General features: G+C 39.4%; 1 protein-coding gene across 1 annotated transcript in view; it reads left to right on the top strand.

Moving 5' to 3' along the window:
* The window catches only part of LOC133994224 (protein turtle homolog B-like), a 141806-nt gene that overhangs the window by 35535 nt on the left and 87186 nt on the right, over window positions 1-19085 (top strand). Inside the window, exons 2-3 of the mRNA XM_062433448.1 lie at window positions 4400-4591; window positions 15761-15907. Coding sequence (XP_062289432.1) covers window positions 4400-4591; window positions 15761-15907 — 339 coding nt within the window. The remainder of the gene's footprint in view (window positions 1-4399; window positions 4592-15760; window positions 15908-19085) is intronic.

Raw genomic sequence — 19085 nt, 5'->3', positions numbered from 1 at the left:
GTTCCAGTACTCCTGGAGACAGTCACAAATACTCTCCCCCCTCCCCCCTCCCCCCTCCCACTTCTCTTCCACCTTGCTTACACTTGTGTGTGTGTGTGTGTTTGTGTGTGAGCGAGTGCACCTCAGTGGTTATACCTTGCGACGGTGACCTCCCTTGGGTCTTTGATTGTAAATGAGCTAAACCCTTATTGGGATGCTGAGGGGAGGGTGTGGGGGTGTGGGGGGGAGGTGGGGAGGGAGGGGTGGGGTGGGTGCGTGGGTGAGCGAATCAGCTCCACGTCTCCTCTCTCTCTCTCCGCTCCGTTCCGCTCTCTCGCTCCCTCTCCGTCTCCTCATCAGTTATAAACAGTGAAGTCATACCTTCCAGAGGGGCCTGTTTTTTTTTTTCGTGCTATCTGCGATGATGTCACCGGCAGCCAATCAACACGTAGCGCCGCTTGAGGTAGTGTTTGTGCGAGTGAGGGGGTGGGGGTTGGGGGGGGGGGGGGGACAGGGAGGGGAGGGGGGGGGGTTCACCGCTGGGAAAAAAAGGCGCACTTGCTCAGTTATTATCTGCCTCTGCTGGCTCGCACATCACACATCATGAATCCACAGGCTGCTGATACAGACAGCTGTGTGATGATGTAATGTATATACAGACTGTATATAGGGGTGCTATATGCTGTATGTTATGCAGAAGTGACTATATATGGCAATGATGATGATGTACTAGAAGATATTCCATACCGTGCATTGTACTTTACAAGGTGAGTGCAGTGTTAACATAAGCATGCCTGGATATGCAGACTCACAGCTGGCCTGCTATTTCAATCTGTGCCTGTTTGTATTCCATTAGTCTGACATTCACAATTAAGCTTCATTATGAGATAAAAATCTTCTGTTTAGTGCAAAATCTCCTCAATTAGCCGCTCTTCATATTGACCTCAGTTCAAGGTGACAGCGGAGGCTTCTCACACGTTCATAAAGCTCAAACCGTCAAGTCCAGACAGATCATATGGGTGAATGTCGACGATGGATGTTCAATTATAACAGCAACATTTTTATGATCGGCTATATAAAGGAACGCTTTCTGCTAATTGCAAAAAATGGAGAAATATCAAGCGATGGATCGAAGCTCAGCAAAATGTCATCCTTTGATTGTTTGTGTTTTTTTTTAAGCGAGATGTTTTCCTGACCTTTTCCTCACTGTTGCACACGAGATAATCCAGAACTTTAATGTCTCTCTTATTTAAAGGGGGGAAAAAAGAATTGATTGTGTGATATTTATAGTAGATTATTATATTTATGCTTGAATTCCTGTCGGATCTTATTTAGGAAACAGATTCTTCTCATGGTTAATAATAATATGACTTTTATGCTAAATGTGAAAACCCAGCTATCAATATAACATTTACATAAAGTGTAACTGAAATCCAAATGTAAATGTATTCAGGGTTTTACTGGCTCTGGTAAATGACAGTAAATTAAAGGATTAGTTCACTATCAAGTGTGTCTTGAACAGCCTACAGTCAGGAGTTCAAACACACAACAACATTTAATAGACCACTTTAGGACACCACGCATTGATGCTTAATTGTATTGAGTAAATGTTAAACTGTTGGAGCTTTTATAACATATCAAAACAAAATATAAAGTGTCACAGTTGCTGTCAAGGTGCTCATCCTGTGATGGTCATGATTGCAGGAGCTGTCCATGGTACTTAGTATTTGAATCCTAAGTAATACAGTCTTTATTTTTTTAAATTCTTATAATAGTTGTTGACAGGTAAGAAAAGCAAATAAAGCATGTGTCACTGTTCATTTGGGCTCCTGAAAGTTGAGTTATGAGAGCCTTGATAAATTGTGAACCTATCCACCCATTTTGGATGTCATCACTTGATTGAATGGGTATAACCAGTGGTTATCAGCCCCATGGATATGGTTAGAAGGTGCATATCAACCCATTCTAACATGATTGTGGCACCTACCAGTAGGTAATATGCCACTATGTTATATTACAATAATCTACAAAATAATGATGTTTTATGATGAGATAATGCTATTGTTAAGGTCTAGTTTATGCATAAAAACCACTCTGTTAGGTTTGGGGAAAGATAATGGTCTGAGTTAAAATGATCACTTGAAATGTGGTCAGACCAAATGTAGTAACAGTCGGTTATGAACGCAGTAAAAATGCTCCGATGGAGGCCTTGAACTGTCACCTCTTTCTTACAACTTGCAGGGTGGAGTTAAGGGTTTGGGTATCTAGCCATGCACCCAAAACATATCAAGTCATTTTATAATGACATCATGTGAGCTACGTCACTTCCCCTCTTAATAATTACTATGGACACTAGATGGTGTGTGTATCTCAAAGGTGACCTCCACCTTACCAATGAATGATAACACCCTTCTGAACCTACTACAAGGTGTAGCAGGCCCCTTCTAACCCATAAGGCTGATAACCACTGATAACATTCAAAGCAGGTGCAGCAGCTTCAGTCCTCCATCAGTGTCTCTATAAGATGCGTTCAGGCACAGTATTGAGTGTAGGCCAGCTGTGCTTTGGCAAAACAGAAGAGCTGAAATGTCTCCTATATAGACCAACCCTCTGCCCCCATCATGTTTAGATGTAGGTGCAGTTCTTACATTCGTTACACAGTTTATAGACTGTTGTGCATGAAAAAAATCATGATTTGACAAATAAAGTGTCCATAGGGACTTCAATTTTATACCAAGATAGAACAAAAAGATGAAAAAGAATGGTTGTGTTTTATTTGTGGGACAATATGCTCATCTCCTGATCCAATACCTGGATGCTGATTTGACTCAGAAATGATTGTCAATTCAAAACTGATTCTCAATTAAATGAATAGCAACGGGAGGCCCTGTTTTCAGTCTCATGCTCCAGTTTACTGTGTGCCAAACCATTCACTGATGTCCTTATTCCACTAAAATACAATATGAAACAGAACTGTAAGTCAAAATAAATGGTTCGCAGCCTTTGTGGGCACAGAGTTATTGAGGTGAAACAGACTGAGGTAAAGAAAATAACTCATAATATAACTAATAATTCAGAGTTGGTTTGTGTTTCTAAAAATGCTGCAGTGTGTGTTGGTCAGTTGGTCTCATTTCTTATTGCTTGCGGCGTCCAATAATACAAAGACCTTTGAGTTAGATAGCAGTGAAAACCCTGTAAACTGTGTAAAAAATAAATCTCATAAATGTATTATTATCATGGAATCTTTCATTTTATCATGACATTTATCAACAAATAACACCAAAACACCAAAACGGCTTTCACTGTTTGCTTTCACTAATGAGAGGCGAGGCAGGCACTAAACCATCATCATCATCATCATCATCTGCGTGTGCAGCAGAACCTGCCTGCCTGCTTCCTTACAGGCCACAGAGGGACGAGCAGCGAGTCCATCTGATTAGCCATATCGACTGGTAAAATGCTACCACACTGGGTTTCCGCTCATAAAGCCCAGCTACATTGTAATTAGCCTGGGATCGATGCGACCATTCAGCAGATGTCCCACAGACTCACAGATTCACAGAGTTAGCAGATTGAGTTCTTACTGAATAAAAGGTTAAAGGTCCAGCTGTTGTTGAACATCAGGTACATTACTGTAACATCAACGCTTTCGTGGTGGTTTTTTTTATGAGATGAAAAAGATTTCTTCGAGAAAAAGCACGTTCATGTGTTTGCGAGTGGTGCCATTGGCCGGGCACCAATAGTGTTTATCAAAAGTTCTGTCTACAAATCTCATTCAGTGTCTCGCCTTCTATTTTTTTCTGTGGTCGTAAGAATATTGCACAGACAATGCAATCTGTGCATTACATTTTGGGTTTGCTAGACCTTATACTTCATTCTGCTTAACTTTGACCTGTTGTCCTCATACGGACACACTTCTTTGTGCCACCTAGTGGCAGCAAAAGCACATTACATGAATTAGTATAAAAACCAGATGGCAGGCAAAAGATCAAAGTGGACCAGGTACAAAACCTTATCGAATTTTATGGTTGAAACATGTTTATTTATGCTTAATAACATTTGCAGTTTGATACAAATTTGACTAATTTTAGCAACGAGCTACAACACTGCTAATCAGAAAGTACTTGTTTAAGGATATTGGGACTTTATTATTACTGTTTGTGTAAAGGTAAAGTGTAAATGTAAGGGGAAAGGACATTATTTTTTTCAAAAATGACCTTCTGTTCAAAGACGATGCCTAGTTTTTGTGTTTATCAGGTCCTACTAATCCCAAATATCTAGGAGAGATTAAAAATGTACACCAAACAAAAGCTCAGGTCTAAGGAGGTTAAATGTGATTGTGTGATACGCTTTAAAGCAGTGAGTATATTAGACATGCTGCAGATTGCCTGACGTGTACGTACTGTTCCTGTTACCTCAGGTGCCCACGGAGTGCGAGAGGAGCCCCAGTTTGTGACGGCCCGCGCAGGAGAGAACGTCATCCTGGGATGCGACGTGTCCCGCCCCCTGAACGGCCAGCCCTACGTGGTGGAGTGGTTCAAGTATGGAATGCCCATCCCCTTCTTCATCAACTTTCGCTTCTACCCTCCTCATGTGGACCCGGAATACGCTGGTAAGATAAGTGACAAAGAAGAATATAGATCTATTTGGTATCTATATGACCCAGTAACTACAATATATCAGTTTGTATTAGAATCTGCATTTTCAGAAGTCTTGCTGTTGGTGTAGGGTAAAATAATTTCACAGCGATGTCTGCGTGGGTCGGACAGTAAACCATCACCTCCGTGACAGTGCTTTCTTTACTCAGCTGTGTGCTTCGCAGCGCACACAGTAAGAAATACGTACGTAATAAATACTAACTAATGTCGACAGCTTTAATGAGATGACATTTAATTTGAGGGCAGCAGCTCTCTCCAGCCACCACCTCACGTTATTTATGTGTTGTGTGCTCAAGATGAAGTTTGCCGTAGAGTTGATAGGGATTTCTCTCCCTGTCTGCTTATGGTTTTCCTTTCTTCCTGATTGTGAAATTTCGGGTATGATCCCCTCGTCTGATGCGTGTTTTTTATAAGACTTTCTTCACACACGTTCTGTCATTCTGTCAGAGTAGCCTCTGCGTTTTGGATAATCTAAACTGCATTTTCATGACAGATATTTAGTTTGATCTCATGCTTTGACCCATGTAAGCTTTAACAGATTGGTGCTGTTAGCATTACACAAACTGGGAGTTATCCACTTAAATGGATACTGGAAAATAATGAAAGGTGCCTTAATTAAAAATAGTAATAATAATAATAACTTTATTTGTATAGCACCTTTCACACAAGAAATGCAGCTCAAAGGGCTTTACAACAAAAGAAACTACATACACCAAGTGCTTCATATTAAAAGGGCCTTAAAGGAACATAGAGCAATGTTAAAAAAGAACAAAAAAAAATAGAAACATTAATGTAATATAAGTTGGTAACAGCAGAAATAGCCTCCCAATGCAGGTATAATTGAACGGGATATCACATGTGACATGAGCCTTCTGCTCTTCTTCAGACTACAGGCAGAATGTATAGTGGCCATCTTAAATACACAAAGACCCAGGTCACCTGACTGTCACATGATGTGCCAATCCCACTCTGTATTTACAAGTGTACATATAAGTGCAAAAAAGATAATACAAACCATATTAGTAGTACTATAAAATAAAAGTAAATATATAAAAATCAGAAACATTTTCTAAAAAGAAAGTAATATAAGATGGAAAATAATAATAGCAATGGTTTTAAAATAATAAAATGAAGTAAAAATAGTACATAGTGAAAGTAGATAAAAAGTAGAATACATACAATATATAGTCAAATAAAATACAACATTTTAAAAGAAGTTGTGTAGTGTATCAGTGTGGAGATGACTGTCAGGAAAGCTAATAAAAGGCTAAAGTGAAGAGGTAAGTTTTTAGCTTTCTCTTCAAAATATTCATTGATTTAATATTCAGATTTTAGACATTGGCTAATTTTGAATAATTTAATAATTTTGATAAATGTGATATGAGGTGGTATCACTGAGCAGTATACTCAGAGCTCTTCTGAGGGTTATTCCTACCCTCTGTGCTGTGATGTCAAAGTACGGTCTGTAACTCCAACTGCACGCTAGCTAGTGGAGGCTATACAGTGGTGAGATCCAAGCAGTGTCCAGGCATACAATTCAGCCAGTGATGGATGATCTTTCAGCCACTACCAGCCAGACTGAATCTGAAACAAGCACCAGTTAAACTGAAAAGACAGCGTTCCTTTGCAGTGGGACAGAGAAAGTGCTAAAACAAGGAGAAACATTTAGTGTTTGATGGAGAGCATTAAAAGAAGCCAAAAGACTGAATCTAGATGCTGATGTGGCATCCTCTTCCTCTCCTTCCTCCGCCTCGCTGTCTTCCTGCTCCTCTCCGTCCCATAGAAGGGACCTCACCTCAACAGATATGACAAACGACTCCCAAAACATCATAAATTCTAAAACTGTTGAACATAATTGACTAAACTGTAAACGCTGCCACTTGACATATTGCTGAGGAAATGCTGCAGTGGTAATCTGTTTTCAGTTAGCTCCCATTTGTTATATCCAAGCATCTACAGTTTGGAGGGTGTAGTTTTAGGAAGCAGTGGTGAGGAGGGGTTTTCCTTTCATACATCCATAGTGAGGAGTTTGTTTTGGACTCTTACTTACCTTCTTACTTACCCGACAGTTAGTTAAAGTTGCTTTAACTCCCTCAAATCAGCTACTAGCACTAAAAAGGTAATAAAGATTTGATATCTTGGAACAATGAGGAGAACGGGGGAGAACTGAGGAAATAAAAAGCTCAGAAATATAACTCGTGGCCTGTCCCCTCAGGGATTTAAAAGTAATATTTCGTAATCCCTTTAAATAGCAGAAAAAACAACAACTGCAAAAAAGAAGATGAAAAGCAGAAACACTTGCTATTAACATGGCAGATACAGCACTAATCTCCACATCTGTTTGAAAACCAGCTGATTGATTGGCTGCTGTCTGCATCAGATACAGGAGAAAAGGGTTCCTTTTAAAGTGTCCTTAACACCTCTCTTATCCCACCTGCCTGCTGCTGAGGAAAGACAAATAGTCTAGACTAGAAGATTGTGGTAAATAAAATACAGAAGCTTTGTATAATCTGTCTGCATCCTCACACACTTTGTCTTCATTGATTAGATCACTGGGTACAAATACCTGATAGGTAGGACTGCTGAGTTTGGTTACTGTTACAGAATCCTGAGCATGGCAAAAAGAGCAGCATCATTCTCTGAAGACAGGAGCAGTCACACTGTTAGTGAGGCTTTGAAACGGAGGACAACATGTTCTTATCTTGATGTAGTTTGCTGGAATGCCTCTTACATCATATTAAATATGTGAATATGCTTCCACAAATTGTTTCTAAATTTGTGTGTCAGTGATTTAGACTCACGTAGGGTCGAGGTTCCATTGAAACTGAGACCAATATCTATCTTAATCAAAATCAGTTAGCCTCATTAATGTTCACAGCATGAACCTAGAGCCTGAAAGTGAGATGAGAAGCATAATATATGAAAAGTTTATTAAATGCATCTGAAACATTAGCCGATCTACTAATGTAGATACAATCTACTTTTACACCTTATTTGTCCACTTTCCACATTGGAGATGCATGTTCACGTGGTTTAAAGGTTAGATAAGTTGGCTTGTCCGTGGTTTCACCCCTGGCAGAATTAATCTGGAAAAAGTAACATTTGAGTTTGGACCTTAACCCACCAACTGCACCAGTGACCCAGAGGTCAGACTGTGTTTGTACTGGGCAACTTCCACACATAAAGGTGTGTGTAACTGTGGCAATGTGAGCAGGACTACTGGGTGAATCTTCCCTGAATGAATGAAAAATAACTATTAAGCTGAAGTTAAAACCTTGATATAAAATGCCTGAAAGTTTGGCAGGGACATTTTCTCCTGAAATGTGGCATGATTTTTACAGATCCATTCACTAGATAAGACTGAAACAGTCAGTGTACTCCAACAGAAGTGTTTTTTGGATGGTGGACCAGGGTCTGAAATCCCCTCTGTGGTCAGAAAACCTGTTGTACAAACTAGTTCCTTTTGAGCATACTTGCCTTTACACTATGTTAAACTAGTCCATAATTAAGTCTTTTTCAGAGTATCTTGTGGTGTAGCTGCTGCTTTAAATAAAAGTGTAGTGTTGCTGTAGCTTATCTACCTCAAATGAAAAGTAGCTTGTAGCTTCACTAGCTACAGTTTCAAAGTAGCTACCACAACACTGACTCGATCCAGACGACAGAACTAGAGCCTGACTGGTATATGGGTTATGTATAGTGAAAAGGGAAAATGAACCACCGCACACTGAACTGACTTTACTGTGACTTTATTATGAGCGAACAACACGTTTCACCTGCAGCTTCCTCAGGTTCGCTCAGCAAAATTACAAAAGCACACACAGGTGTGATATAAATACATTCAGGTCACATGACCAACCTTCACAAAGTGAACATATCACAGAGGATACATCACCAATATACCCTACCCCTCCCAAAACATAAGGTCTGTACTACACAGTTCAAAAATGACATTATTCTACATGATACGAACTTCATAAGATCATTAGTTTAGTTAGTTTATTGTATAAGTACATATGTTTTTTTATTGTATTATTTTATTTAGAGTTATTTATAATTATTACATTTCCAGAGAGCAATTTGGGGTTAAGTATCATGCCCAAGGACATATTAACATGTGGACTGGAGGAGCCGGTAATCGAACCACTGATCCTCTGATTAATGGACAATTAGTAGCCTGAGCCACAGCCACCCCAATATAGCACATATATTGTCACATATATTTGCGACAAGTGTTTGGAAAAAAAAGTTTGTTTATGTGTGTGTTCTGTGTATATAAGATGATCTATATCAATATATCTTTCAGAATTCTTCAACTCTCTAATATCGGTATGGTCATCGGCTCCAAAAATCTAGTCAGACTTTAGACAGAACAGAACAGAGCAGCACTGAAAGATCTGAAGGTTAGTGGAAAGTTGGTGACGGTCTGTATCCGGCTGAAGCGAGACCACAACTTTACATTATGAATGGAAGTCACTAGTTAGGGTCAAAGCTGCAGAGATACATAGAGACTTACATTGTGCCCTCTTTAGATTCAGATGATGTCAAGGGTTAATAAGTTGCGCCAACCACAGGGGCATTGTTTCCAAGATACTCCTCTGCCCTCGGTCTCAAACAAGCCGTTGTCTCATTTTTTATAGAGAGGAAGATGGAAAAAAAACATCTGTGATAGCAAAATAGGCCGACCACAAAAGAACAATTACCATGAGAACGTGTTGAGAGGAAGGGATGGGCATAAATGGAGAGCAGGAGAAATTGAAGATGAATCTGGAAATGGAGGGGGGGGAAAAAAAGACAGAAACGGCAGGAAGAGGTCCCAGATTACATTGTTGAATGTGCCCTATCATCAGGGAGGATCTTCGAGCCAGTGACATTTTAAAATGAATTTCCCCAGAAGACGTTTCCCGAAGCTAATAAATGTGCCTTTACCCTCCTTCTGTCAGAGTAACGCAGAATATTTTTGGGCTCGGATTTAAATCTTGTGGGTTTGTTGAGCGCATAAAACAAATAGAATCAAACCCACCGCAAGATTCACGCTCATAAAAGACAGTTAAATATTAAAGGGGAATACGAGAGGCAAAGTTCAGTACATCATTAGCGTCGTCTTCTCAGAGCGCCGTCGCCGCAGTAACAAGTCAAACTCGCAGCACCAGAAGCAACCTTATGTCAAGTTGGAAACGCGGACCGGGGGCGAGTCCTCTTATGTTATCACAGTTAACGCCAATCATGAGGAGTGCAGCTCTGTGACAGACTGCCATGTGCTCGCTGCAGGAAGCCGATAGAAGAGAGGAGCAGCGGGGCGAGACTCACTGAACACAACACGACTGGAGGAACTGCTGGACTTGTGTCATAATTACTTCAATGAACAAAGTCCTGCTGACTGCTGCCTCCACTGCTGCAGGGATGCTGTTCTTTTCACTCATAACAGTGTGTGGACGCACTTCGGACTGGACAGTTGGATATATTCCAGCTTATATATACACATGTTGGATATATGCAGGGTTATAAGATGTAATACTGTTAAATATTAGTCTTCATGGTGAGGTGTGGATGCTTTCCACAGATTGAACTGGTGTTTGCTGGAAGGCAGCTGAGATAACAGCTGTGTTCATGTTACCTGGTCGATCAGGGACATGTTCACCACATACCAAAAACTATGAAGTTAAGTTTCTGGAAAAGTCTTTCCTTCATTCTAGATAAATGTTTGGAATATAACACAGTAACAGAATTACAGAAGTAACTGATTTAAATTCAAATGTGTGTCTGATGATAAATAGAATAAGCCTTAAACAGTTTAAGGGATTGAAATGTTTTGTAAATTGTTAATCCATATATTAAGAGACATGTCAGTCATTTCATAGCAGGTTCCAAACTTGTCTTTTTGAATTTTTTAGATCGTGAATCAGAAGCATCTTTACTTTTTCTTTCTTTGTCTTCAGAATTGGCCGAGTATGTCAAGTTTGTCACATACCGGTACAGAGGAGAGAACAGTGAAACATTCTCGTGGTGTTCAAAACTTAATGTGCGGATAAAGATGTTACCTGATCCTGAGGTCAGCTGCAACATCACGTTTCAGTAGTTGTGACTCGTGATTCATCACCCACAAAGTTTTCAAGTGTGACTTTAGGAAGAATTTATCAAAAGTTCCATCTCTCATGATTGATTACTTGGAGCATGCAGTCATATTTTAAGTGAATCATTTTGGAACATATTTCTTGCTGCATATCTCCATCAGAAATGATCTCACTTCAGTCTCTGTTAGGGCTGGGTAGTGGTACTTGATACTTTTAAGGTATCGACCGAAATAAATTGATACCAAGTAGTATCAAAACGTCTCCCGTCAGCGATACCTGCAATCAATCCTTTTTGTACCCAGAGCTAGAAAATATGACTATTTGTATGAACTTGCTCACAGCCAATCAACGCAAACGTTCTTCAGTTTAATGGAATATGAGATTGGCCCACTGCCACAGCAGCTACAACTCATCTGTGATGGTTAAGTTGTGGTGAATTTGAGTTAGCGCGCTGTAGCCAAGGTGCCACCTAAACGCTATTCACATGATGGGTATGGAATGCAGTACCCAATTGGTATCATTATCACTTCAAGGGTACTTGGATTGGTACTGGTATCGCAATTTTTTAAATGAATACTAGTCACATATACACAGACTTCTCACATATCTTGTTATCTTAGTTTGGATAGGTCCATGTTCCCTAATATCAAGAAATAACTGTCTGCTGTTTGAAATGATTAATTACTGTTGGAATCTACTAAACTCTACTTCAAAGTTTTATATGTCATATTTATGATAGCAGAAGTGTTGGACTGAACCTGTTTGAACACCAAATGGTGTGCATGTTCCAGACAAGCCCACATCATGGAACATCTGGATTGGTGGGACTTGTTTTTAAGACCATTTCAAGCTCACACTTGCATTCTTTTGTGTACTCTGCAAACCACTATGATCACTATGCAGGGAACACACTGACAGATGGTGGTGGTGGTGGCATATAGCTATCTGTATCATGCAGTGCACCATTACCTTTTAAAGGGTTTACATTACCAGCACCAGCTCGGACCAGGAACATTTGCAATTTCCAAAAGTTTTTGTGGAACACTAACTTTTCATTACAGCTCTATTTGCTCAACCAAAGCTTCCTGAGTGTCATTTAACTAAAGATCCTGGTTAGTCTGTACTGTAGTGACAGCTCTGTGATATATGCTGTAGTTGTAGCTTATTTCTTATTTCCACTATTTTCAGCCATGCGAGCTACAAGGCTCTAGGGATGGAAATGTCTATGAGTCTTTGGTCCAGACAGAAATATCCCTCTGTGTATATATAGAATTTACATAGAAGTATTAACCATTGTATAAGAAGATGCCTCTGCTCATATTTACAGCATCACTTTATTGTAAACTTGTGACCAGATTTCTCTTGGTGGTCATGACTTGTAATGTACAATCAGAGGTTACAAAGGACCGCTGGCCTCTCTCCCCAGAGCTTTAATTAGTCCTTGAGAAAGAACCAGGCCATTGTGTGTAAAGCTTTAACAGGGAGATTCCTCTGCAGGCCTAAATAACTAAATACAGACATACTATCACTTCTCTATAGGGTATAACAGAAAGAACGGACCTAATTGGCCAATTCTATCAAGAAACAGTCGATGAATTTCTGTGCATGGTTTAATTTTCCTCAAATAAAGACAGACTACAAGTAGCATAGCTGTGAATAAGACTCCATTGAGACTTGCCCTTGTTTGCTATAGTTTCAGAAGATAATCTGTCAGGGCCTGGATTGCATGGTGATGACATCATTCATGCTTCAAATCTAAAAGGCTGGCACAAAGACAGTTTTGATGAGAATATACTCTGTTCAGCCATACTTAAACCATTTGTATGACAGCTTTATTCTCTGATAAATGGACTACATGTGTTACAGTGGAGATCCTTGTAAATTGCTGCCATACAGTAGTCGGGTTGCTACACTGCGCGACAAACAAATGAAGATATTGAACACATGAGAAAAATCCAATATTTCACTTTACTTAATTATAACAAAGCCAATGGGATGTTTGGAGATCATTTTCATTTAGAGAGGTGTTTATTTCTATACTTGTGTACTAATACCCACATAATAGAAATCCTCTCATTAGCAGTTAGTTGAGTTGTTGTTAACCAAATTTGTATTAATCTGATTTAGGAAGTTATTTATTTATTTACTTACAAGCTGTTTTTCAGTATTACATGTTCAATTGGAACAAGTGTAGCCTGAAAACATTGAAACACAGATTAAAACATTGTTGGTTTTGTTTTTTAATGAAATGTATTGGCTAGAAATACAATTTTGGGCAGCCTGCTGTATCTACACTACCAAAAATAAATGTGTTAAGCATACAAATAACATATCAACCATTATAACTCATCACCTTTTTTTCTAACCTATGCTTACCTCAAAACTTCTCAGAAGCAACAGTGTTTTTCTTAAGCATAGGCTGTCAGGCAAATGATAAGTGACTGATAACAAGAGCAAAACTTGTTATACACTCCAAAATAACAGCAGCTTGACATTCTCTGTCTGTCAGAGGTGTGACAATGTGTCCAGCTCCAGTAGACAGTACATGCAGTATCTTACAGTATTGCCTATTTGCCTTGTTTCTGTTTAATTTGAAGCACTCATTAAAAGCTCCTCAATTTTCACTGACGATCCCCTAAATCATGCAGCAGATTAATTAGATACAACTAAACAGAAATATTTCTTGACAGGTGCCTCTGAAAATAACAGTTCAGACTGAATTTGACTTTAGAATTGAATTTGAATTACTCAACATGACAGTTTGCCATCTGTTTAATTGGCAGGATGAATCTCTGTTTTATACATAGATATAATGTAGTTGAGTACAAGTGCTGTAACCCAGCAAAATGTATTTGACTGAAAGGCTCATGCATTAGGACCTGTGATGGGTAATTCTGCACAGGGAGAAGTGCAGAAAATTGTACACAAAAGAGAAAAAATGTGTTTCATGATGATTCATGCTCTCCTGCACTTTGTACAGATTGAACGTTCCTTCAGGCTTGGGATGTCAACAAACACAAATATATTATTTGAATATGAACAGATTATGTGCTCTGAACAGACACAAACAGCATCCTGTAGTACAGACACTCAACACTGCGCCTGAACACATCATTTGTAGATGAAGATGGAGAACTGAAGCTGCTGCTGCTGCTCTGATATCATGCTGCTTTTGCTATGCAGGCTGTGTAGACACTGTTAGGAGTGTTGCATGCGTCTCACACAGGGCTCAGCAAACACACGTGTGTGCACCCCCCAACACTCTGCAATTATGTACTTACAGATGGTGCACAGATCCCGTGCATGCTCTTGAAATTTGATTGCGGTTTGTAGCCGCACCGGCTGCTCCTACTCCTTGTTGATGATCAATTTGCCTATCTGTGGGACCCCCAACCCAATCACCTTCCTTATGCTGGTTCCCCAACACATTTATAAAGATGAAAGAGGGTAGTAAAAACAGCTACAGCAGTTATAAGCAGCCACTGAAAAGTTTTGACAAAATATTATCCTTTTACCATAGCTTTTACTCCTGCCTTTCCCTACAGAATTTGAGAACAATGGCAATTTCTACACAGATGACAGTGTGACTTACCTACGCATTTGTTGAAGTTGAAATAAACAACTACAGATGGTTGCTTGACATTACGCTCATATTTTAAATTATTCTACAAAAACGAACAACAGCAACAGGTTTTCAGTGTCTTCAGTCAAGTTTTAAATGCACTTTGCTGCACTATACTTTTTGTTAAACAAATCACAAATTTACATAAAAAAAGAGAAATTCTAAGATCACATTGAGCAAGGAGAGGTGTGAATGTGAACATGAAGCACTGCTATGCTTTCATACAGGGAGTGAGTCACAGAAGTTAGCCTGAATTTAGAGGCACATTCTTGCATGATTTCTTGTTCAATAACTTTTATGCTTGAAGACATCAAGTGCAAAAAAAAAGACTTCCATTAAACAGTTTGGACACACTTTTAGTGTGATAAAGAGATACGGCAGCAGAATCAAGGATTCATAGATACTGTATACAGTAGAGTAAAGACATAGTTCACACTCAATAAGTAACAAAGTCTCTCTGAGCTCCTTCCATTCAGACAAGAGAGGAGACAAATATATCCTGATATATTAATAGTTTAACCACACACACTTACTCACACTCAGGCTAGAAAACAAATTTTGTCTGTCTACCTCAAGTCACAGAGTCAGCCGTCGGTGCAGCAGATATATTTACCTGGCGTGTCACGCTGCAGAGAGGATTGAGGAAGCCAAACAGAAAATTAGTCAGGAATACCCACAAATTGCCGAAGGATTGGGGGGGGGGGGATTAATGAGGGATAGCCAGGCTTTGATAACGCTGACGTTTTTCGAGCTTGGCGTGCGCTCCCTGAAAGCCCTTTGTTTAGCCCTTATTGCCAGTCGCCATCTGTTATGATCCAGTTTCCAGATTGCCCGGAGCAACATCATCAATCCCCCCCCCCCACACACACCGCCACCCCACCCTCCCCTTCAGCTTTTGATCTGTAAAAGTAAAACGCAGCTCCTCCTGACTCTGTGCAAGTCGAAAGCCGATATCTGTTATGACGGATTGAGACTAACCCCCGAGGCTCCTCTGTTGTCATGCTGGCCACTTCCCACTCCTCACAGGAAGTAATGACCTGTCCTTGCCTCAGTGCATCTCCAAAATAGACTGCCACACACATGGAGATGAGGACATTTCAGCCTCACTGAGGCTTAAGTGACAGATTTTAGCTGCATTCGGAATCCTGCTTTAATGTTAACAGTGCTGCAGCGACTCTGTTTAGAAACTGTGATGTCACATGGAGACACTGACACGCCGCAGTGTGCCCTGTGATCCCTGCATATTTATATCTGAACTCTTTAAAGGTTGATTTCCTCTTTAACATTCATCTGGCGTTCCACTTTTTTTTTGTTCATTCACCCCTCATCTGCTCCTTCCTTCATTATATTCAATACACCCGTCCTTCTCACCTCTCCGTGCCCCCTCCTGCTGGCTCCTCATCTCCGTCTCTCTCTCTCTTTCTTGTCAGGCCGGGCCAGTCTGCACGGCAAGTCCTCCCTGCGGATAGACAATGTGCGTTCAGACGACCAGGGCTGGTATGAGTGTAAGGTGCTGATGCTGGAGCAGCAGTATGACACCTTCCACAACGGCAGCTGGGTGCATCTGACCGTCAACGGTAAGGAGCATCAGAATGTACATAAGCCAGTTTGAAGCTGTAAAATGTTGTATTTTCTTTATATCAATCAATCAATCTTTATTTATATAGCACCTAATCGCAACAAAAGTTAAGTGTAGGTACTTTTCACATAGAGCAGGTCTACACCGTACTCTTTGATTTAATTATATGCATTACTTTTTTATGATCAACATCTTATTGACAAAGTAGTATACACATATTGCTCTTACATTTTGTATCAGGAAAAACCATAGCAACAACAGAAAAAACTTGTGTAAACTAAGAGTAACAATTGCAAGAAAAAGATACACATATATATATACAGTATATATTTGCATGGAAATCAAAGCCAGGGCTTGTCAAGTTTAACAAAAAAAAGGGTTAAGAAAAGGGGTCAAGAAACCTTTGCCATTCCTTTTACATAGGTGTTCAGATGTGTACCATCTCAGCAGGAGAGTCTCTATCTAAATACAAGCTGCTTGATGTTTGGTTTATTTTAAAACTGTTTTTGCAGTATGTTAGGTTATAGGATTGTAGTCTATATTCCCAATGAAAGATCAAGCCATTTACAATGTAGTAAATTCAGTAATAAAGACTGTTATTAACCTACATTTTAATTGACTAGAAATAATGTAAAATTATGGGAATTTTATAAAAATTGTATTGACTACTGTTGCAATTTCTCCATGGGACTGGAGTATCAACAGCACTATAAAAATACTGTGATATTAGCTCTAGTAAATGACTCGCATGTAGCAGACTTGAATCAAATCACCAATCAAAACATTTAACCACAGAAGTGAATAGAAATATGCCAAAATAGCCTACTCACCTATTGTATTATTCACAAAACGTAATAATAACAATGTTAGATGAGTTATTCGTTTAATATACATATTTGAAGCTGCTTTGGTTGCACTACATCTTAAGTAGACTGGACCTAGTGACATAAAGACACTGTCTGCATCATTTTCAGAGACAATGGTCCCCAGCAGCTGCACTGTATTTATTTTCACCACTGATTATAGTACTTACAGGTAGGGCTGCAACCAATAACCATAATTATTATTTTAATGTATTATCTAATCTGTTTATCCAGTTTATTAATTCATTCTTATGCTATAAAACTACAATTTTTTCGACCCTCCCACTCGCAACGGTTCAATACTCGCTCCCTTGTCAAGTTGACTTTTGAGACTTTGGATGAAATAGACAGTGGCTGGGCTGATGTCATTTATTGTTTTATGGCGGTTGGCAAACAGCTTTTAGGTACATTACGCCACCTTCTGGATTGGAGTGTGGATCATAAAGATTATTTTACTGTTCCATTAAATTCTCTAATGAATTCCTGTGTTTTCTCAAAATCTGAAAATAGCCCTGTACCCTACATCACCTGAACTCCTCTGCATCATTTCTCTAATACCTAGTGTCATGTGACTCCTTTGAAGTGTAATTTTAAGTGTCTTATTCTCTTGTTGATATCTAGGACAGTATAAAAATATGCTGCACTGTTTCTTGTAGTCTGCAATGTTCACATCTACCCATAGCATGCTTATTCATGATGTTAAATATACTATTCAGACCGGTGTGACCAAACCTCATCATTGATATAACATCCTCCTCTTTTCTATTTCTATTGCTTCCTCTCATTTCTTCGCAGTATCAGCCCTTATTTCCTCATTTTTCTTTTCATTTCTGATTGGATTTTAGTGCTGTAATATAGCTTCAGCCGTGCTGTATTTTACAACCATACTCATTTCTCTTTTTGCTTATCCAACTCATTTCCATCCACACCATTATGTGCAGCAATTCACAAGCTTAATTTTATTCCTAGCCTCTTAATTATAAGCATTGTTTGAGCTTTGTCAAGTACTATCTTGTGCCTCGATCTGACAGCATGTATTTAATACTTGTTAGTGCACTATTGTAATCATAACCTATTGAAACTTTGGCTGGTTTGACTTCCTCTATCCTGCTTACAGCTTAAATACTTCTAGCTCAGGCAACTCCTCGACCAATCAAAGGAGCGACATCAGCCACTGTCTATTCCATTGCAAGTGCATAGGGAGGGTTGAGCTTGTGTTCGTCACAGCCTCATTTGTGCACGCACAGGATGCTTTTCCACTTTTGGATTCTGTTCTGTGCGTTCGTATCACGTGCACGCGCCTGGTTTTTATGTACATGAGTTTTAAGACTAATTAAACACCATAAAAGCAGTAAATCACATACGAGAGGGCAAGGCAAGTTTAATTGTATAACACATTTCAAAAAGCTGAAACCAGCAAATGTTTTGCATTGATTGCTTCACCAAAATGACTGACGGATTGTTAAAACTGTTCATGGTTAATATTCTGTTGATCAATGTATTGTTTCAGTACATTTTTTAGGGCTGGGTATCAGTACTCAGTACATTTAAAGGTATCGACCGAAATAAAATGATACCAAGTAGTATCGATTTGTCTCCCATCAAATGATACCTGCAATCCATCCTTTTTGCGCCCAGAGCTAGAAAATATGTCTATTTGTATGGACTTGCTCACAGCCAATCAACACAAGTGTTATCCAATTTAATGCGACGTGATTGGCTCAGTTTGAAGACTTTCAAAATGCATTTGTGTAATAATCAGATCATTTAGATACAGAGAAGTGGTGGCTTCTATTCACATGATGAGTATAGAATGAAGTACTCAGTTAGTATCAGTATCACTTTAAGGGTACTTGGATTGGTAGTGGTATCATCATTCGTCATATCGTGAGTGGTCAGTTGGGTTGAGATACTGACCAGTAACCACAAGGTCAAATGTGCAACCCCCATAGTAGGAGCTCCAAAAAAACCATGACACTGATTGTTGCTCTGTCATTATGACATCAGAATAACTAGAATACCTACATGCTATATTATTAGACATGTATCTGGGAACCAGTATAAAATATGTAATCCACACAGATGTAAACACAGAAACTAAGCATATTCCCGCCTTCACTTGGTAGCTCAAACATTCATCAATTCACTTAATCAGACAGCATAAGATGATGCTAGTTGCTGTGGTAACAGACACACCAGATACTGTCCTGTATCCTCCCTCCCCTCTCGTCCCATCTCCTCTCATGGTCACGGCACATTAGCTCAGTTTCATCAGTGTTGCTCTCGTTCTGTTTGACTTCGCCTTGCTTCTCT

Source organism: Scomber scombrus, chromosome 14 (genome assembly GCF_963691925.1).
Source record: "Scomber scombrus chromosome 14, fScoSco1.1, whole genome shotgun sequence".
Taxonomy (NCBI): Eukaryota; Metazoa; Chordata; class Actinopteri; order Scombriformes; family Scombridae; genus Scomber; species Scomber scombrus.
This window is presented reverse-complemented; position numbering and strand designations above follow the sequence as displayed.